Here is a 19,770-nt window from a genome sequence, read left to right on the forward strand (position 1 = left end):
CTGCTGTGGTAGCTCAGGAAATGGGAGTGTGTGTATCTTTGTCAGTAGACTGCACACACTCACCATCACATCACAGTGTTGTGTTATTATCAGTGCACCTGGAACAGGAAGACTTCCAGGTAAAAGGAGTCATGATGCACTGACGGTATGTATGAGCTTTTTGTAGTAAAACAGCATAGTGGATGAAACGCATTGAGGGGAGGGGTCACAAGAACTTGAAAAACAATTAGAAATAGTGTTATGTAGCCACAATTGGAAAAAACATGTTAAAAATTGTTACATTTAAAATAAAACTGATTGGTAATTTGCCTCATATGGCTTAACAATCTGTACAATGTGTTTCACGTCTGTCCTTAACCCTCGACTAGAGTGAGGAAAAAAAGTCATCTGCCTTTCCATTCTCTTTGTCCTCACATGAGCCCTGACGTGATTATGGCACATTAGTGACAGGCTCAGCTGCAGCAGGTCAGTTTACAGCACCACCGAAAACACTGTGACATGTTGGTGACCACCACAACCAATCAGCTTCCACCTCAATAACACGGGTCACTCAAGTCTCTGCCACCCCGCTGTGCTCCCGCTCAATGTAGCAGGACATTCACCTCCGTTTGACTCTATTAGAAACTATTCCTGACAATTTAAAGATGTGAGAAATCAAACAGTGAATTATGCCACTGCTGCAGTATCTGTGGAGGAAGAGTTTTATTCATGTAACAACATCTACAGCAGATCATGTGACGCAGCTCTGTAGAGTCTGTCAATAGAATTCAGCCTGAAAAATACAGAATCCTCAAATTTCCATGTGAATCAATCTAAAGCAAATCGATGAATTATCAGTTTTCTGTTAGAATGTCACATAAAGCTGATTCAGGCTTCAGCTGCAAGAGCTAACGTCAACCTGAGTCAGTGGGGCAGGTTCATGCAGACCTGCCCTACTTGTAAAATGCAGTAACCTTCCAACGCCATACCTCCAGTTTGAATGTTTTTTCTATCAAGTATTGTTTCAAAGAAAAACAAATATTTATAGTGAACGCAGAGGGTTCACGGGTGTGTATGTGTACAGACAATTTGTTATATAGGGTGAATTTGGGTCACCTGGGACACCTAAGCTTCAGTCTGTTTAATAAGTTAAGTTAGCATGGATATCATGTGACTGAAATCACATGACTTCATTGGGTGATTTCACAGAAAGGGGCAGGGTAAATGTCAATCAAAGGCCCACCCATGACAATGTCAGTGACATTCGATTAATGCTGAGGATATAAATTTGTCATAAATAAGACAGTGTTCCTAATTGTTATTAAACTATGTTTGTGTTGTATTCAAGAAACAAGTTATTTAAAATGGGTTTTAGTTTTGTTTATTTTTTCAAAATTGTTTTATCTGTCTCACTCTTCAAATATGATAGATAATGAGGGACAACATGCTTTGGGTAATCTGGGACATTTAAGTTCTCTAGATTGGGGGGAAATGCTTTGAGGGACTTCCTGAAGTAAAAAACAAAGACCAACCAAGGAGATTGAGCATATGACCTGCAGCTGTCAGACAGGAGTTCATGGTAAATACAGTCTGTCCCTCTCTGTTTGAACTAACCTTTCAGTTCGTTTTCTGTGACAGAGATGATCCAAAAAGCACAGAAGAGTCTGTCCTACAGGCTGCAGCCACCAAACATGTAGAGAAGACAACGGGCTGATCGCTGATGATTCAATTCAACTTTTTTTTTTGTATAGCACCAAATACAAAATATATCTTGCTCTTGAATTTTAATATTTAAAAAAATGCGATTAGCCTTTAATAGAATGTTATTAATTATTTTTTAAATGTCTTTATGGAAATAATATTACTTTTATATGTTAATATTAATCAATGACATCTCTATGTCTAATATACATTTTCTTACACCAATTTATCTTGAGCACATTTCCCTTACGTTGACATGTTCAGGAAAAAGGAATCAGAGTTTTGAGAACAATTTATTTAGAAAATCCATCATGAATGCAGCACAGAATTTAACTGACAGGAGCCTGCCCAGCACTTGATTATCTAAAAGCAAATAAAAAAAAAATACAAAAAGAACATCAAATCATACTTATAAAGAGTTTAAATAAAGGTGACACCTTGATCAAGGAAAGGTTTGTGAGCTCATCTTCAAGTGTTGAGGTGGTTGTGGAGGGACTCGCTCCTGTCAAATCTCTCCATCACACCTTTTTATTCAAAAACTTAAAAAATGACCACTTCTACATCTACACTTTGACATGCACATATATTGTGTTTCTCTAGAAATGGCATTGGGAAAATATCACTGTAAACCCCCAAAGTTCTTCTCACCTATCATCAATGCTTTTCAGTCTGTGTGCCGTTACACTACAGCAGGTTATTCTACAATACATCAACAGGATCGTGATAACGGTGTAAATATACAGACAATGCTCTTACCCAAGAGCAGCACAGGATGAAGGAAGTAAAGTAAATAAAATGTCCAATGTCATAAAATCACAGAACACAGAGAGCAAACTGGAGCTCCTGAATTCATCTTCAACCACCAGTCCGAACTGCTGCAGTAGCTACTGCTATTGTTGCTACTATTATAAATGAAATATCAATATATTTACATGTACAAGACAAACAGGACTGTATGTACAGATTGCATGACCACATTGTCTTGTCCAGTGTCAGCAGTAGTGAGCAGCAGATTGTCTACTGTTCATGTTGGGAGGAGTGGGGGACATTTTAAAGCTGAGAGTTGTGTGTTTCAGTGACTGCGTAACGTGGCTCGACAAACACAATGTATGTGTTCTGCAGGAATCAAGTCAAAATGCAGTACTGACACATGAGGAATCAACAAGCGTCATAGAACAGAGGCTCCTGATACATAATACCCCATTTACATCTGGCTTGCCCACATTGAACACAAGTGTAAATGCTGTTGCGTTGTCAGTCCAAGCACAACAATGTAATTGATGGAAATATTAATCACAACTACTAAGGCTAGCGGCAGCTAGGCAACTAGCAGCCAATAAACACAGGGAGTCATTCTCTCAGTCCTCAAGCTATTCGAGTCACCTGTGCATGGAGTGAAGACGAGACCAATCACAGATGGTTAGAATCTTCTATCTATTGTTGTTGTTTTTGTGGACATGTGCATGAGGGGAGGACGTGATGTGACCTGACAGATCCCATCTCGAGCTGGAGACACATTAATACCAGGTGTAAATGTACTCATATCTTGATACAACCGAGATAAGACACATATATTATCACCAGGTGTAAATGAGTTACCTGTAATGCTCATGATGCCTCAGTTACCATGACAACAATACTTCTGTCCTGAGTAGTACTGCAACCTAAATTCAACCATAACTAATAATACAAAGAGGAGTATGAAAAGCCTTTAATAATTTTGGTTTTGCTGGAGCAGAAATGTGTGTGTGATTGTTAAAAAGGTGAGGTGTGCCACCCTGTGCTCCACATGGCTCTCTTTGGTCAGACCAAGAGACTGAGGAGAGACTGCCCCCTTCCTGTGAAGGAGTGAACTTCAAGCTTGTCAGACCGTAAGAGTGTACACCTGAGTTTCAGATCCTACAGCATTTTGGTAGTTTGTGGCCTCTCCAAGTGTATCTGTATTCGCCTTGTGACATTCTTGTCCTTAGTTATGAGGTGATGTGAGTTTGGGTTCATATTACTGAGCTGTTGTCCCCATCCAGAGACTTTCTCACAAGACTGTCCTCGGAGGCCAAGTCCATTTCCAAAAAGTCAACCTGGTTGTTGTCATGTGACATTCTCTCCTCCTCCTCCTCCTCTGTGCTCTTGCTTTTGTTCCTGCTCTTTGATCGGCACATGCCGGATTTGGCTGGGCCAACTAGAGCCAAGCAGATGGCACTGAGCCCCATGCCCACGGCACAGGAGTAGAAGGCAGCGCCGTAGTTCTGTGTGACATCCACCAACCAACCTGGAGAACAGATGAGACAGCTGTCAGAATCTACAGTCATACATATGAGTGAAAACACACAGAAGTCAAATAAGAACCAGTTTTTACCTCCTAGCGGCGGTCCGGCCAGCCCAGCAAAGCTCTGGATGAAAACATACACTCCTATAGATGACGGCATCTTCTGGATGCCCACTACGTCCTCTTCTGCCAGCATGGGGATGTGTGTGGAGCCCACGGTGCCCATGAAGTAGCCATAGAGGGCGCAGCAGACCACCAAGCCCCAGAACTCCCACACAATAGCGAAGGCCACAAGAACCAGGGACAACAAAACCACACACCACAACAACACCAGGGTCTTCCTGCAGCTGACTCTGTTCAACACCACCCCAATGGACAGGCGACCGAATATCTCAGCCACTGCCATCACAGAGAGCATGTAAGAGGCCATGCTGGACTCCACGCCGCGGCTCTTGCTCAGTTCAATGACGTAGAGCTGTGGGGCGAAGAAGCCCAGCGTGGCAAACAGGCCAAAGAGGGAGTACCAGATAAATGCACCATCTTTAAGCATAGAGAAGTCCAGGAGATTGGGGCTGGAGGGCTTGAGAAGACCCGCTTCTACCTCTGCCTGCTCCACCTCGTACTTCTCCTTGACCGGTGTGGGATGTGACGCCTCCTGACCCTCTTTGACCTGCACCTCCTTCTCCAACGGGGCCTTTTTTTCTGCTCCTGCTGTCCTCAGGTCTACGTTTGAGGGGGAGAGAGAGGTAACGCCTGAGTCCTCCGAAACTCCAGAGCTGATGGAGGTTCTTGTTTGTTCGTTCTCCAGCTCGTAAACGGCCTGCCGCTCCTTCAGAGAGTGTGAGTCTTTGTCCGATTCATTGTCCTCCTTTACAAGTTTCGGCTCAATAATAATTGGACAAAGGAGAAGTCCCCAGCCAATCACAGAGGCCTGAAAGATGCCGAGGATAACCAAACAGTAGCGCCAGCCAATGCGTACTTTCAGTGTAGTTAAGGCTGTGGAGAGATGGAGAAGACAGTACAGGTAACTTTTATTGTTGTTCTCTTAATTATTCTCACTGAAGGTCCACTTTTCAACCCTGTCTCTACATTGATTGATTCTGATGTTCTCCTTCACACATGGCATCTATTGCACTTCTGTCCGTCCTGGGAGAGGGATCCCTCACATGTTGTTCTCTGAGGTTTCTACATTCTTTAACCGTGTTAAAATTTGTTGAGGGTTAAGGACAGAGGATGTCACACCTTGTTAAAGCCCTATGTGACAAATTTTGATTGATTGATTTGATTGATTGAGCTCTATCAAGATTTTACCTAAAAGATAGATTTAGATATTTTTTGGCAAACGTCCATTGAAATGACAAATCATAAAATCACACCTTAATTTGTATATTATTTATGATCAACATTTATATAAAAGCAATTCAATTTATTTCAATAATGTATAGACTTGTCCAGATAGTAGTTTTTAAGGTTACGGTGGCCACACAAACACACACACACACACACACACACACACACACACACACACACACAAACACACAAACACGTCAGTGATCAATGTAGTCCAGTGTTACTGTTTGTATTTTGGCATGTGAGCCTCCTTGTTGACAGTTGTCATACAGTTTGGATTAAGCTACTGCTAATGCTAACACAACATTTATTTTGCCACATTAAAGACTTTGAGTGGTGAAACATAGAACAACTTTTATTGTGATAGAGCCAGTGAGAGAAAAACTGTGTTTTTGTCTCTGAGGTTTCATGACTGACCAATACACAGGATTGGTGACTTGTTGGTGGATCAGGTATGAATACATCGGGGAGAATAAAACAGGAGCAGCCAAAGTGAACAGCTACATCCACAAGATAAACATTATATAATGTATATTATGATTTCGTACAGTACAAAAAAAATTGAATTGAATTGATTTTAACAAAGTATCATGATCTCTGCAGTAGAATAAATACGTTATGTCCTGCCTCTGCCTTGCTCACCACCCCCTCACCTGAATTCAGTAGAGGATTTGAGCAGAGAACTTCCTGCTGCGTTGTGCATGTATGAAAGGAAAACTGTGGATGATTCTCCACAGTTCTGGAGTCATGTCTTCAAATTGCTTAAGTGTGGATGGGAAGAACTTTTGGAAATGATGAAACAGACGCCCGCATTCACTTCCTGATTGGCTCAGATTTATCTGTGTTGTACTTAAAATTCAAATTCAAATCCAGAAAGGAGGATTATTAAAACTCCTCAGCAACAACTTTAGATGCTTCACTGATGCCACGTTATCATGTGACCAAATAAGCACTGAGTAATTGCTGTGGTAAGGGAGCAAACTCCACCCACTGAATCCGACTATGAGATGTGGTTGAAAGCCTCAGAAAAAGCTAGGTCAAAATTGTTGTTATTTAACACATGATTTTATTCATTATGGACAGCTTGATGAGTCATGATAAAAGGCCCTGTTTGAATGTACACTCACCTGGAGCAAATGCAAATATGGCGAGGGATTCTCCTGAGGAAGCAGCAGAGATGACGAGAGCTCGCCGTCTGGAGAAGTACTGAGCTAAGATGGTGACCGTTGGCAGGAAGGTGAGGCAGTATCCGAGGCCTGTGGACAAATAGGAGAAAAGAGAAAGGGGACATGACAGCCACCTGCCGCATGGTAGGAACACTGCATGGGTCAAAGATCAAGGTGTCAGGTCACTCCTTTTTCAAAGGTGGCCGGCTGCTTGAGTTGAGTGAGCTTTGCCACAGCTTCTGCTTAAAGACAAAGGGCATGTAAAGACAAAAAAAGAGAGACAGGGGGAGAGTTTAGAAATGGTCAGGTTAGCTGTGGTCCTTTTTCAGAGTCAGACATGGTATTCACGGTGGGAGGGCTAGCAGTGCTTTCTGTCCAAGGAAAAAACAAGTTAATGTGCTCTGATGCAAAACTCATTCCACCAATTTGCTCATTATCCAATCAATTACTTTCATTCAGTCAATTTATTCCTTCCTCCCGAGACACTTCCTGTTCCATCAGTCCTGATCTGAAAGTTAATTTAGAAGAGAATGACTGCTGCTCCAGTTTTTCAGCTCAGTCCTTCCTAGAAAGTTATGAGAACAGAGTCGACCTCACTGTCTGCTGTTTACAGGAGGCTGTCCACCTCATTCTCACTGGACAGTTCTGCGAGAAACAGACTGGGGCCGACTTTGTTGTGGACACTGCTAGGAGTCCCTTTAGTTTATGACAGGCTGATAAACAAAGCATACACATCTGCAGGAGTAAAACAGTCAATCCGTCACTGACATGCTGCAATGACACACAAAGGCTACGTCCACTATGATGTTTTTATTTTAAAACAAAATAAATCTAAGCTAAAATAGTTTAGCTTTGCTTCGTTTTAGAAATAATCTCCACGATACTAGCATACCTGAAAAACAAAAAAACAACCAAACGTGTACACTGGACATGTGATGTAAACAACAGGCAGATTGTCTACTCTGCAGTTGGCTGCTTAGTTGGTGAAAATACTACAAACAGAAAAAAATGAAGAGCGGGGATTTATTTTCTTGAAGCGAGGATGAGATGTAACTGTCACTGACAGAAGGTGTTAGCAACACTTCACCACTGGCAGTTGAGCCGTGTGACTGACAACAGTATCATTTTCAGTTTTAGAGACTTGAAAACTCTGAAGTTGTTTAAATGCCAGGAGTAAACATCGAGACCTGTTTTACAACTAAGATTTAAAAGTGTGGACACAGACAGACAGACAGACAGACAGACAGACAGACAGACAGATGGAGTGACTTTTGTAAGTACCTGAAACAATGCCAATAGTGATGTACATCTCGTTGATGGAATTGGTGAAGGCGGAGGAGATGGTTCCCAGGCTGATGAGGAAGCCTCCGATCATTACCACTGGACGATAGCCGAAGCGGTTGCTCAGCAGCGTGGACAGGGGGGCTGAGGATTTGAGGGAGGGGGTAATTTAATTGAAATAATTTCAACTTGTTCAAGTTCGAACTGCATGACACCAGTTCAGGATTTGTTTTCTTTGACAAACCAAGTAACTTGACATACAAACTCATGATGCACACTTCCTACCAACTGTTTTTTTCTTATTAGGTGTGCTATGTTGGTCCAGCTTCTGCTTCAATGAAATGAAGAGCTCAGTGAGTCACTATTCATCTGATTCTTCAAGATGGAATTCTTGACCACAGTAATAATGCATGAAAGATATACAGACTGAATCATCACATCCTCAGTCATCATGATGCACCATGTGTGAGGGTGGTACTGTGACTGTTTTCGACATTGAGTTGAACTGTGTCCATGTTTGTCTGCGTGAAGTCATGTTGATGGGTGTTACACTCTGTAACTTCAACAAAACCCACCAGCAGATCTGTGTGAGCATGATAGTGAATTTAACTGAAGCCAGATTATTGTGTTTATAGAAGCTGAGGGATGAAAACCCCGGACAGGTGATCATCAGTACCTATGACTGAGCTGACTGACATTACCACTCTGGTAACACTCTGCTCACTGGACTTTCAATGAGCTCACACATTGCAAATGACATGCAATGTTAATGGGACAGTCATATTGTGCTGTATGATAATTCAGGTTGCATTACGTTATTTAACTTGACTTAACTAAAATGATGAAAAATCCATTTGAACTAGGGTTGGCCGACATGCTAACATTGTTCAATCAGCCACCATTAGCCTTAAAACCCCTGATCTGCGGGTGTCTGCGTGTCAGCGCGAGACAGAGAGAGAGCTATGATTTTTTTTTTGCTAATTTAAGAAAAGTATTGATCATTATGTAGTGATCAGTGTTGATATTGTGGCCGTAAATGCAAAAAAATCGATGTCTAAACTAGTAGGTCAGAGAGCTTAGTCGGTTTGTTACTGTTCGACCGAGCAAGACAGAGAGAGAAAGAGAGAGAGAAAAGTGTGCAAGCAGAATTAGGATGGTCTAGATGAATGAATGAATACATGTAATATAACATTATCTATAAATATTGTCACTTTATAGGTTAATTTATACTGTTGAAGGAATTCTGGAGGAGACAGACCATTATATCAGCAAAATACAATGACATATTGCCCCAACGGACCATCTCCAACTGCTGATTAACAATACACTTGTGAAGATGCCCAGCCCTAATGTGAACAAAGACATCCCCCTTCCCCGGAATCCCTTTGCTTTATCACCCGCAGATCCAGGGCCTCTGTGGCCGCACCATGGATTGCGGTTTGTGGATCGCGCACCGGGGGTCGCGGTGTTGGATCCAGTGTGGCGGATTCTGAGTCATGTGGGCTGATCGTGGTGCTGGTGGCGGACCCTGTGTCGCGTTGGCATTGGGCACGGGCGGTGGACCAGGACCGCGGTGGTGGCTCGTGATGGGTCCTGGTGGGCGGCGGTGGACGGTGACTGAGGACTGGAGTGGCGTCTGGTCTGGATGGTGGATCGTGGTCTGGATGGTTGCTGACCATGGACTGTGATTGCAGCGGGACTGCTTGGCATATCATGTTGGGGTTGTCTTTCGGGATGTCTACCCTCATCAAATGCTGCTAGAGACTTTAATCTTTAATCTTGAAGACTTTAATCTTGATGATGTTTTCCTGCATGTGGCATCTATTGCACTTCTGTCCGTCCTGGGAGAGGGATCCCTCACATGTGGCTCTCTCTGAGGTTTCTACGTATTTTTACCCTGTAAAAAGGGTTTTTAGTAGTTTTTCCTTACTCTTGCTGAGGGTTAAGGACAGAGGATGTCACACCCTGTTAAAGCCCTATGAGACGAATTGTAATTTGTGAATACGGGCTATACAAATAAAATTTGAATTTGAAATTTGAAATATGTTTTGTAAATGGGCAGGAACTTTCTGGTGTCATACTGTAAGAGAACACCAACAGTTTGCAAAGCTGCCTGTTCAAAGTAAATCATACAAATCTTAGTTATTAGAAGGGAAATACTACAGCAACACAAGAAAAGTAGAACACATGTCTGAAGCCTGTGAGTGACTGACCAGTAAAGGTGAAGATGAAGACGGAAATGGAGATGATCCATGACACTCGGCTGTTGCTCTCCCCAAACTCCTCCATCAGGTCCTGGAGGAAGACACCCATGCTCTTGAGGGTCCCATAGGTGCAGACCTCCACGAAGAAGAATGCCCCTGCCACAGCCCAGCCCCAACCGCCATCAGGCACTTCGGGGTAAACCTTAGGACCCAAACAACGCTTGGAGTGGGGAGCCGTCATGGCAACAGCAAGCCCCCTGATGAAACAGACAGAGAAGAAAACAGTGATGAAGGAGTCTGGAAGTGATGAGTCACCATAAAGATAGTTTCATACTCCCACAAGAAAAATCTGAATCACATATTAGGCAAAGATCTTAAAATCAGACATTTGATGTCATTTCGTAATCATGTCTGTTCCACTTGGTTAAACTATTTGGTTGATTAACATCCGTCCGGCTGTAATCACTTAATTTAATAGAGGTGACTGTGACAAACAGTGTGGGTGAGCGAGCAGTGAAAAGAGCAAACACACGTTTGGTGAATGTGGTTATTACACACAGGCACTCACACTGTCAGACTTTACAGGCTGAGCCTTGCAGGCTATGAGCTTCCTGACATTAAACGATCTCATCTTCCAATTGTGTTCCAATTTCTTTCTTTGTCTGTTATCATTGACCAGAGGGTTGATGATGATAACAAAAATCCATGTCTGTGTCCCACTTGGATCTAATGATGTGATGATGCTGTGCAGCACCACAACCCTAACAACAGCAGAATGTGAAGAGATGCTAACGTTTCGGTTTCTGCTTATATGTAGCTGCTGAGAAGCCACAGGAAAAGTTTAAAAAGATCTTTTGCCACCCTGCAGAAACATGACTAAGGTTGTCTTCAGAAAGCTGTCAGTATATTAAATTGTCTCTCTTGCAGTAAAAGTGAGTAAGTGACTTAGTTAGTGTACAATACAATTTTCTATTTTGGGAGCAAAAGAACTTTGAATTATCATTTGGACAATCATGTAACTTTATAAGCCTCAAATAAAAAAGCAATTTTAAAGGGATAGTTCATCCAAAAATTAAAGTGATCTGCTCACCACTATGTCGTGAAAAACACAAACACACACACACACACACACTCGTGATCACGAAAACACACCTCTCCTCTGACTAACCCTAGACGACTAAGGTTGGGTGATTTGCACCCACGAGAGTGTGGTCAGGGCATTTTCATTGTGTTGCTGCTGTTTGAGTGTTGTGGGTCCTTGGTAAGCTCCGCTCACTGACGTCAAAGAAGGTCGGCTAGTTCCCCTGCTCCCATCCCTGGTTTTTGAATAGGCATGTGTTCGGGGGATTTTCACCCGACGTTAGTGATTGAGGGTAAAATATTTGTTGTATATAATATAAGTTGTAAATGATGCAGGGAGACTGTGCCTTCACCGGGCATATCCCAGGAGCAGCTGGCCCGAAGAACACGTTCCCAGCTCCATTAGTTATTTCCTTTAGAATTTTTCTTTAACGATTCCCTTTTTTTTCACAAATTTTAGAGCCTTTTTATAGTGTCCCCCCATGATAACTTTTTTTCATATTATGAGATGTTGTATAGGAGAAAAGAAAAGTACTTCAAATTGCCATGTATTGTTGTATATTAATATATTTAGATGAGAAATATTTGTTATCAGGTATATTTTATTGGGTAAAATGTACCCTACGTTAGTGATGGTGTTACTAATTGTACGTTAGTGTTCTAGGGTTAAGGGAGGAAAACCCTCCTTCACCTCAGGCTGCTTGAGGCTTCTCCGTTATATGCCATTTATGTCAGATCCCACAGACAACAGACGCAAGCTATTGTTGCAAAAGATTCTGTGCAACTCAGATTTCACACTGCTCATGTCCTCTTTTGATAAGAAGAAACAAAACAAAAAAAACAAGAAACACCCAAAAAGCCTTACCACGTCCAAAATAAAAGCTATAAACTGTCACATCCCCAAAAAATATTAATTAAAAAATAATGGGCAGGAGATGAAGACAAACCAGCACCATCTTACGGGTTTATTCAAGTTTTCCTTCCGCAGTTTGCTTGTTCGTTATGGGAACTGTTGGGTTCCTCTCTAATATTGTAAGCCTTAACGTGCCTTAAGATAATGTGTTATGGAAGTTTTCTGGAAGCTGCTGAAAGGAGAACTCAAGCAGCATCTGATGACTTATGTCGAAGAGTTTAATGTTGACTTGATGCAACAAGGAGACCCGAAGGTGAAACAACCAGGAATTAAATATAAAGGGGCTGCAACAGGGGATGACTACTATTCAAAATTTTGGGATTGAAGAGAGACATTTCTAATGCATGACAAATGATATGCTATAGAAAGAGGGACTCCTTATTAAACTTAATGAATAAAGAGTAAATCGTTTAACCGGTTGTTGAATATCAGACTTGGGAGAGTAGTAGAAGTTAGAGTGGGCACAGAATATTCCAACAAATATCAGTATACAATTGAACCCCCTGGGTAGTGTGTTTAGTACAATATTCTTTAATAGGATGATTAATGATATTATGAGCAAGGTAGAGGAAAATCACTTTATGATCAAATAAATATAAAAAGATAAAACATTTGCCAATGGTGAGAGGAGCAGAGAAGAGAAAAGTATTACCTGTCTGAGAATTGGTAACACAGGATTAATGATATTATATACTTGTAAAATAGGCAAGCACCCAACTGGACTCTGCGAACACTGCAAACAACTGGAGACTGTCACTCGTGTATTGATAGAATGTAACAAATATAAGGAACAAATAAGGCAATTGATATCAGGATAAAAGACAAAAAGCAAAATATCATATCAATAATTTTGTTAGGAAGACATCAAAGAATATAAATCATCTTCTAAGTAACTCTTTAAGAGAAAAAGGACATAAGAAAATAATTGAACAAGTTGAATACGTTTTTTCTAAGTGTTTGCTGCTGATCCTGTGCCCGCACCCCAGTCCAGAAGGTGGCGGTAATGCGCCTATAAGGTGGTTTATGAATCACCAATAAACCCAAGAAGAAGAAGAAAGATGAGGAGGAGGAGGAGGAGGAGGACTGGATGTGCTATAGACTCCCCCCTCATTCAGTTTCAACGTCACTATCATGAGGAAGTTACCTCACCTCCGCCTTTTAGCAAGTCACACCAGCCCTTTATCAACCTCAGTCCCTAGAGTGAGTGTTCTCCACAGCAGAGACACTGTTAGTACATGCAGGGCCGCCGAATGAAAATACTTCTATTTAATCATAATAATCATTACCTACAATAACGGTGCAGTTTAGCACCTTAATGGATATTTATTTTTTATTTATTTATGACAGTCTTTAGTTAGATATTTTACTTTTGTAAAAAAAGTCCTTACGTCTTGCTGCTGGTGTAATACGCTGGAGTTGGTGCCTCTCCGTCTGGGTCATCTGAATAAGACATGAAAGTCCCTGAACTACAGTGAACTACAGTGAACTGATAGTTGATCCTTTATCTATAACCTGACCTTAGTACTGCTTGGAGAGAGAAGGGAGTATCTGTGGAATTAGACTGGTACTATTCTCCTGTACAGATATAATGTGTGAGGATGGTCAAAGATTCCTCAACATAACGTATGTTGGGATTTGGTGCTATAGGCCTACAAATAAAATTTAATTGAACCTGAGAGTTACCAGGGCACTAGATCCTGTATCAAAAATATGTTGTGCCTTTCAAATCACTGCTCATGACAGATTAGGCACGACTAATTAATTATATACTGCATTTCTAAGTCTTTGTCTCCTCATTTATTGATTTGTCATGTTCTTTCAATATAAGTATATCAATGGTTTTTATAAAATTGTCTAAAACACGGAATGGCCAAATTATGGGACTTGCTAGACAAAATTAGGGAGTAAATTGTAAGGGACAGTCCACTCAACTTAATAAAAGTCCAATGCTAAATTATAGAGGTGGGCCTTTAAGATTAATAAACTCCAAGCCTATAACTTATTTGAATATTTATTATTATTTCGTCAATGTATAGGTATTTCAAAACATATTCTCTGTATATCATTCAATGGTATATTATGTTACAGCTGCCCAGTAATACTCTCACGTTTGACCACTAGAGGTCCCCACAGGCAGCGTAACAGTCTGTTAGTGAAGTTGTCCTTGTTTGTTTTAACATTTCCTTATCAGGCTCAGCAGGGAATGCAGTAATTCTTGTTATAATGTGTTTTCTCTCATCTGATGCACTTCTGTTTGTCCCTGGAGAGGGATCCGTCACATGAGGCCTTCTTTAAGGTTTCTACGGGTTTTCTCCTTCTAGAAGTGTTTGTCGGTAGTGTGTCCTCACTCTCACTGAAGTCTAGGGGCATTCAGTTCGGATGTCGCACCTAAACTACAACAATTGTTGAGTGACAGACACCAGCTGTTGGGATTAATGACTCTATGACTTCTCTTTATTTAAAACACCTGAAAATATGATAATCCAAATCAATTTACTTGTACAGAGACAAGTCACAACAGAGGTTATCGTTATTATGATATCAGTGTTATTTCAAGGCACTTGACATAGTAAGGTCGAGGCCTGGAAAAGAGAAAGCCAACAGTTCCCATAACGAGCAAAGTCTTCATATTATCGCGGAGAGAGAAGTCTCCCTGTAACAGGATGTAACCAGCGGAACCCGACTCACTGTGGGCGGCCATCTGCCTCTACCGGCTGGGTGAGGGGAGAAAAAGGGTGAGGACTGAGGAGGGTGCATCGTCAACACTAAGAAAGACAGAATGTACAGACTCAGCACTAAATGTGCATGTGGACGGTCGCAGAGCCGCAGTGCGGTCATGAGGGATGCGCACCGTGTGCCGCGGTCCGGAGGTTCGATCCTTTGCTCTCCTCCACGAGGAGTGTCAGACTGACTGCGGTGAATAATAATCACAAGAACACTCCTCTCGGTGAGGGACAGTGGTCAGACACAGAGCAGGAAACACCCGGAGCAGCTGATCCCTACGCTGAGGCCGAAGCTGCTCCGTGTGACTCACCGGAGGAGATGATGATAAGACAACAACGGTCCTCTGGTGGAAATGAGCCGGTTTCCCCGTGTCGTCCACCTCTAGATGCGTCTGAACAGAGAGGCAGCGAGGATTCAAGTAGAAAACAAAGTGAATCTATTTGTGTTCTTAGCTTCTAAAGCTGAAGAACAGATGTTCTATGAGCGGATGTGACTGAGCTCTGTTTCAGTGGCAGTCCGCAGCATCTCTGTCGCACTGACTCCTGCTCCGGCAGCTCTCTACCGGCTTCAGCCAGAACTCTGACGAGCACGCGCAAAACCACCCGGCCTCACGAACGCGCCCTCTCCCTCTTCCGTTCTCTCTCTCTCTCGCCGCCATGCTCTCGTCTCTCTCTCTCTCGCTCTCTTTCTCTGTCTCTCTCTCTTCTCTCTCTCTCTCTCTCTCTCTCTCTCTCTCTCTCTCACACACAAGCACATGCTGCTCGAAAGGAAACCATGAGGTCAACACGTGTTATCGTATAAATAATATGAATATGAATACAGATTTAATATTATTAAATCGGTTTTCCAACAAAGTAAAGTATTTTTTAATTCAGTCTCCAGACTGTTTCGTGATAGTCTATAAAGTAAAAAATTATACATTATATAAAAAAAATTGTTTTGGTTATATGCATTTGATCACGGGTCTCGAGCATCCCGGAGCGCGCTACAACGCACAGTGCACCGGGCCCGCGGTTGGGTTGAACAGGTTTATTCCAGTCAGGAGGCAGCGTGGCGTTCCAGCCTGCAGGGTGTGTCTTTGTTTTTTCCCCAAAGTTTTTAATAAAATTAAACTGAATTTGCTTCATTACTGTTCATGTGTGTTGTTTATATATACGTTGTAATGATTAACTGAACTTGTGTTCTTTTTTTATACATTGCGTATCACACACTGCCCCGACCTCACAGACTGCTACAGAGAGATGACAACCTGACTCATGAAACCTTTCAGAGAATAAAGAAACTGTCAACAGTCTATCTCCCTATCACTGTGGCAGCTTTACCATAGTATTAAAGTGTAAAAAAAATTCAAACCTCCAGAAACACTTTTTTAAAAATGGCATGGATGAAGCAGTTCTCAGTTGAACTACTGTATGTAGTTCAACTGATGCATGATCAGTTCAGTCACTATTCCGTTTGTATAATTTACTTTAAATGGGCTCACCTGTCTGTACGCTGTGAATGATCTGCAATGAGTGTTCAGAACTGCCCTGCTACTTTTCAGTGTGATGCAGGGGTGTGTCTCAGCCTCAGTTCCAGCCCAGTAACCTGTGGAGTGATTAAGTAACATCATCACCTTCCTAAAAGTCATTGTTTGACAACAATCATCCCCCCATGATGCTGGCAGGATTTCCAGGATTCAGGGCTCGTCTCCTATTGGAAAGGGATGAGGTTTAACATAATCTTTTTAGTCAGCATTTTAGTCAGCCAAATGGCTAAGTCCATGAAGCAAGCATTTAGCAAAGAGTGGAAAGGCTCCAGAATCGATGGCTGTTACAGGTGATAAGCTTTCTGTTAACTTTTTTCTGTCTTTTCAAACAATATTTCATCTACAGTTTTGTCAAATTTTTTCCACATTACATGATCTAATTAAGAGATATTTGAATACCGTATTGCAATCTAACAGCTAGAAATGATGTGTATAATAAAAAAATTACAAAGGATCCTCTTCACTTTCGTGTTTTTATATATTGAAAGTCTCACTTGAACATAATATTAGCAATCATAACATAATTTGACTGGTATAAAAGTATGCCTGTTGTGTAGTGTCTAGACTCTAGAGGCTGCTTGTAGACCTCTTAGTGTGCCTGGACACCACTTTGGGAATCCCTGATGTAGCTTAATACAAGTGACCACAAGGCAATGAATGTTTTTTCAGAATGATCACACATTTGTGACTGTACACCTCAAAAGGTTGAAATGTTTTTCCTTTTTGGTAGGAGATGCAGTTGACAATTCTGACACCGATCAGGCCTCATCCACTGAAAATGACAATGAGACGTCATTGAAGAGATGAAGCATTATGTACCAGGCCAAGACTCTGTTTTTAGATGTAGCAGACAATACCTTAAACACTCCCACTGATGTTGTTGGCGATGTCAAGCTGACACATCCACACCATGAAGAGGACTTATCTGATGATGATGATGATGTCATAAGCGATCCAGACTATACCCCATCCTGCGAAGAGTACTATGATGGTGGGATCAAAGACCATCCAGAACTCAATGAGATCAAAGTGTGGAGCGACGGCTGCGTTTATCAGAACCTCAATGCATTTGTGGCGAAAGCATTCTCTGAGCTTGCAAGGAATTACAGAAATACCTGGTTGCAGGGCACACACAAATGGAGTGTGACAGCATGCATAGTACTATTGAACACAAAACCGTTACGGATATCTTCACCCCTGCAAGAATCAGGCCATCACCTACCACGTGGAGGTGCACAAGCATGATGTGTTCCTGAAAAGTAATGGATATTACTTCATTAGCATCAGACCAGGCAAAAAAGCTGGAGATCCGACTGTGCATGACTTGCGGGCTCTTTAGTTTAGCAGTTAAGGCAAGGTCCATTTCAAGCTGTCCTTCTCGGAGGACTCTGCGTGGGAAGCACTGCCACAAAGGGTACAGGTGCCAAATGAGCCGATTGCATGGATAGGAATGTTTCCATGTTAATCAAGGAGAGAAAGTTCAAGGACCTCCAGTCAATGAAACACGTCATGTCCGTATATATATATATATATATATATATATATTACCCATATCACGCATTTTTATCTCTGATGGGAATACAGCTCCTGTGCCTCCTGGCGCGCGCTACAACGCACAGTGCACCGGGCACGCAGATGGGATGAACAGGTTTATTCCAGTCAGGAGGCAGTGTGGCGTTCCAGCCTGCAGGGTGTCTGTGTGTGTGTTTTCACCAACGTTCTAGTCAAAGTTTTTAATCAAATTAAACTGAATTTGCTGTGTTGTTTATATATAAGTTAAAAGTATTATCTGAACTTGTGTTATTGTTTCATACATTGCTTATCACACACTGCCCTGACCTCACTGACTGCTACAGAGAGCTGGTCGCCTGTTCATTCCATTTGTATTAATAATGAATGTATCGCGAGTCCAAATCACACCTAATGCAACACTGCACTTTCTTGGACCATTAGCAATACATGTGCCAAGATGTGGGATCAATAACATGAAAAGTTCTCCAGATAGGCGTTTTACAGACAGACAAATAGACAGACAGACACTTGTGGAATTATATCAAATCCTTAAAAACTCATATTCTGTTCAAAATGACAGATTTCTTTCCTTCCAGGCCTTGAATGTGACCTGTGATGTGACTCAGTCTCTGAATGTAAACTATGTGTCCAGCCACCCCTGAGACTCTGGCCTGCAGCCACACCTCTGCTCATCAAGCAAACCAACCTCTGTTTGTTTTTTTGTTTTGTTCCAATACACTGTGACAAGTGTGGGAGTAAGTCAGACCTGTTTGAACCAGCTAGAACTCCGACGACAAAGAAGAAATAGAAGTAAATAGAACAGGGTGATATGTCAGATTAGCTGTGTTCCTTAATTTGAATGTACGACAACATAATGTAAATAGATCACATGATTCTCCGTCTGACTGATGATGTTACGCTAACCATAGTCCTGGTCAGCAGCTCAGACTTACAGTTACCTACATCACCACATTTGGGTTCAGAGACCAGGCCACCCTTTATCAAACTGAACCACATGTTATGAGACAACGATGCTGCTCTGCTCACCATCAGCTGTTCAAGCAAGCGTTTGAAATAAATGGAAAAATAATATAAGTTAACGTCACACTAACAGAGCCATAATAAAGCTTGCGTGTTTCCCAGAAAATTGTGGAACATGTTAATGCTGAATAAGTGAAACATGTGAGAACTTGTTTCTAACATTGTTTAGATCAGCTGTTCAATTTGCTGCTGCAGTCCTTAGAGCACTCTCTTTCGATTGCCTGAGTACAATTTGAACAACCTGACTCATGAAAGCTTTCTGAGAATAATGAAGCTGTCAACAGTCTATCTCCATATTCACTGTGGCAGCTTGATCATAGTATAACGTGTCACACCTCCAGCAACACTTCCTGTTTTAAAACAGGTCATGGATGAAGTGGTTCTCAGCTACTGTTTGACCTTTTCAAAGTAAAATACACAGAATTATTCAATTTCAAACTGCCTTTAATCCTGCATGTTGATGAATTACATGATCAGTTCAGTCAGTATTCAGTGTGTATAATGTACTTTAAAAGGGCTCACCTGTCTGTACGCTGTGAATAATCCTCATTGAGTGTTCAGAACTGCCCTGCTACTTTTCAGTGTGATTGCAGGGGTGTGTCTAAAGGGTGGACAGCCTCAGGTCCAGCCCAGTAACCTGTGGATTGATTAAGTAACATGTAAGAAGAGTGTTGGATGAGGTCAATGTCTGGGTCAATTCTATAAAATCACTTTAAATGTTACTGTAAGGTAGGGTTTCCTGTTTCCCTTCGCTAGTGCGCTTCCTGTTCTTACACAATTTGCTCCAATCAGTTTTTAAATGTTTCATGCCAGAAGTTCAAACCAACTGAATAATACGTCTGTAAAACCTTTATGCTACATGATAGTGGGTTCACTGTGGGCTTTTCCAGTTCAAAAAGGCCACTGGTTGACTTTACACTCACTGATAATATAATTATGTAAGACAAGTCCCAAGTCCAAAATAAGCAGCATTGATTACAGAGCAGTCATGATTCCAGTGACAGGTAGTCAATATGTCAGCGACT

The 19,770-nt window shown here is 41.7% G+C and overlaps 1 protein-coding gene across 2 annotated transcripts; it reads right to left on the reverse strand.

Moving 5' to 3' along the window:
• Positions 1-1,960: 1,960 nt before the first annotated feature.
• slc16a6b (solute carrier family 16 member 6b) lies at positions 1,961-16,267 on the reverse strand. 2 transcript variants are annotated; one of them, XM_053443508.1, is made up of 6 exons: positions 16,148-16,267; positions 9,957-10,204; positions 7,744-7,887; positions 6,424-6,552; positions 4,037-4,942; positions 1,961-3,949 (listed from the first exon to the last, which is right to left on the reverse strand). In XM_053443508.1, the coding sequence occupies exons 2-6, from the start codon at positions 10,186-10,188 to the stop codon at positions 3,675-3,677; spliced, it is 1,686 nt and encodes a 561-aa protein (XP_053299483.1). In that variant the 5' UTR covers positions 10,189-10,204; positions 16,148-16,267; the 3' UTR covers positions 1,961-3,674. The 2 variants fall into 2 exon arrangements, with proteins under 2 accessions (XP_053299483.1, XP_053299482.1); XM_053443507.1 differs by lacking the exon at positions 16,148-16,267 and adding an exon at positions 14,975-15,253.
• Between the last annotated feature and the right edge of the window lie 3,503 nt (positions 16,268-19,770).

The sequence above is a fragment of the Pleuronectes platessa genome, chromosome 16 (assembly GCF_947347685.1).
Source record: "Pleuronectes platessa chromosome 16, fPlePla1.1, whole genome shotgun sequence".
Lineage (NCBI taxonomy): Eukaryota > Metazoa > Chordata > Actinopteri > Pleuronectiformes > Pleuronectidae > Pleuronectes > Pleuronectes platessa.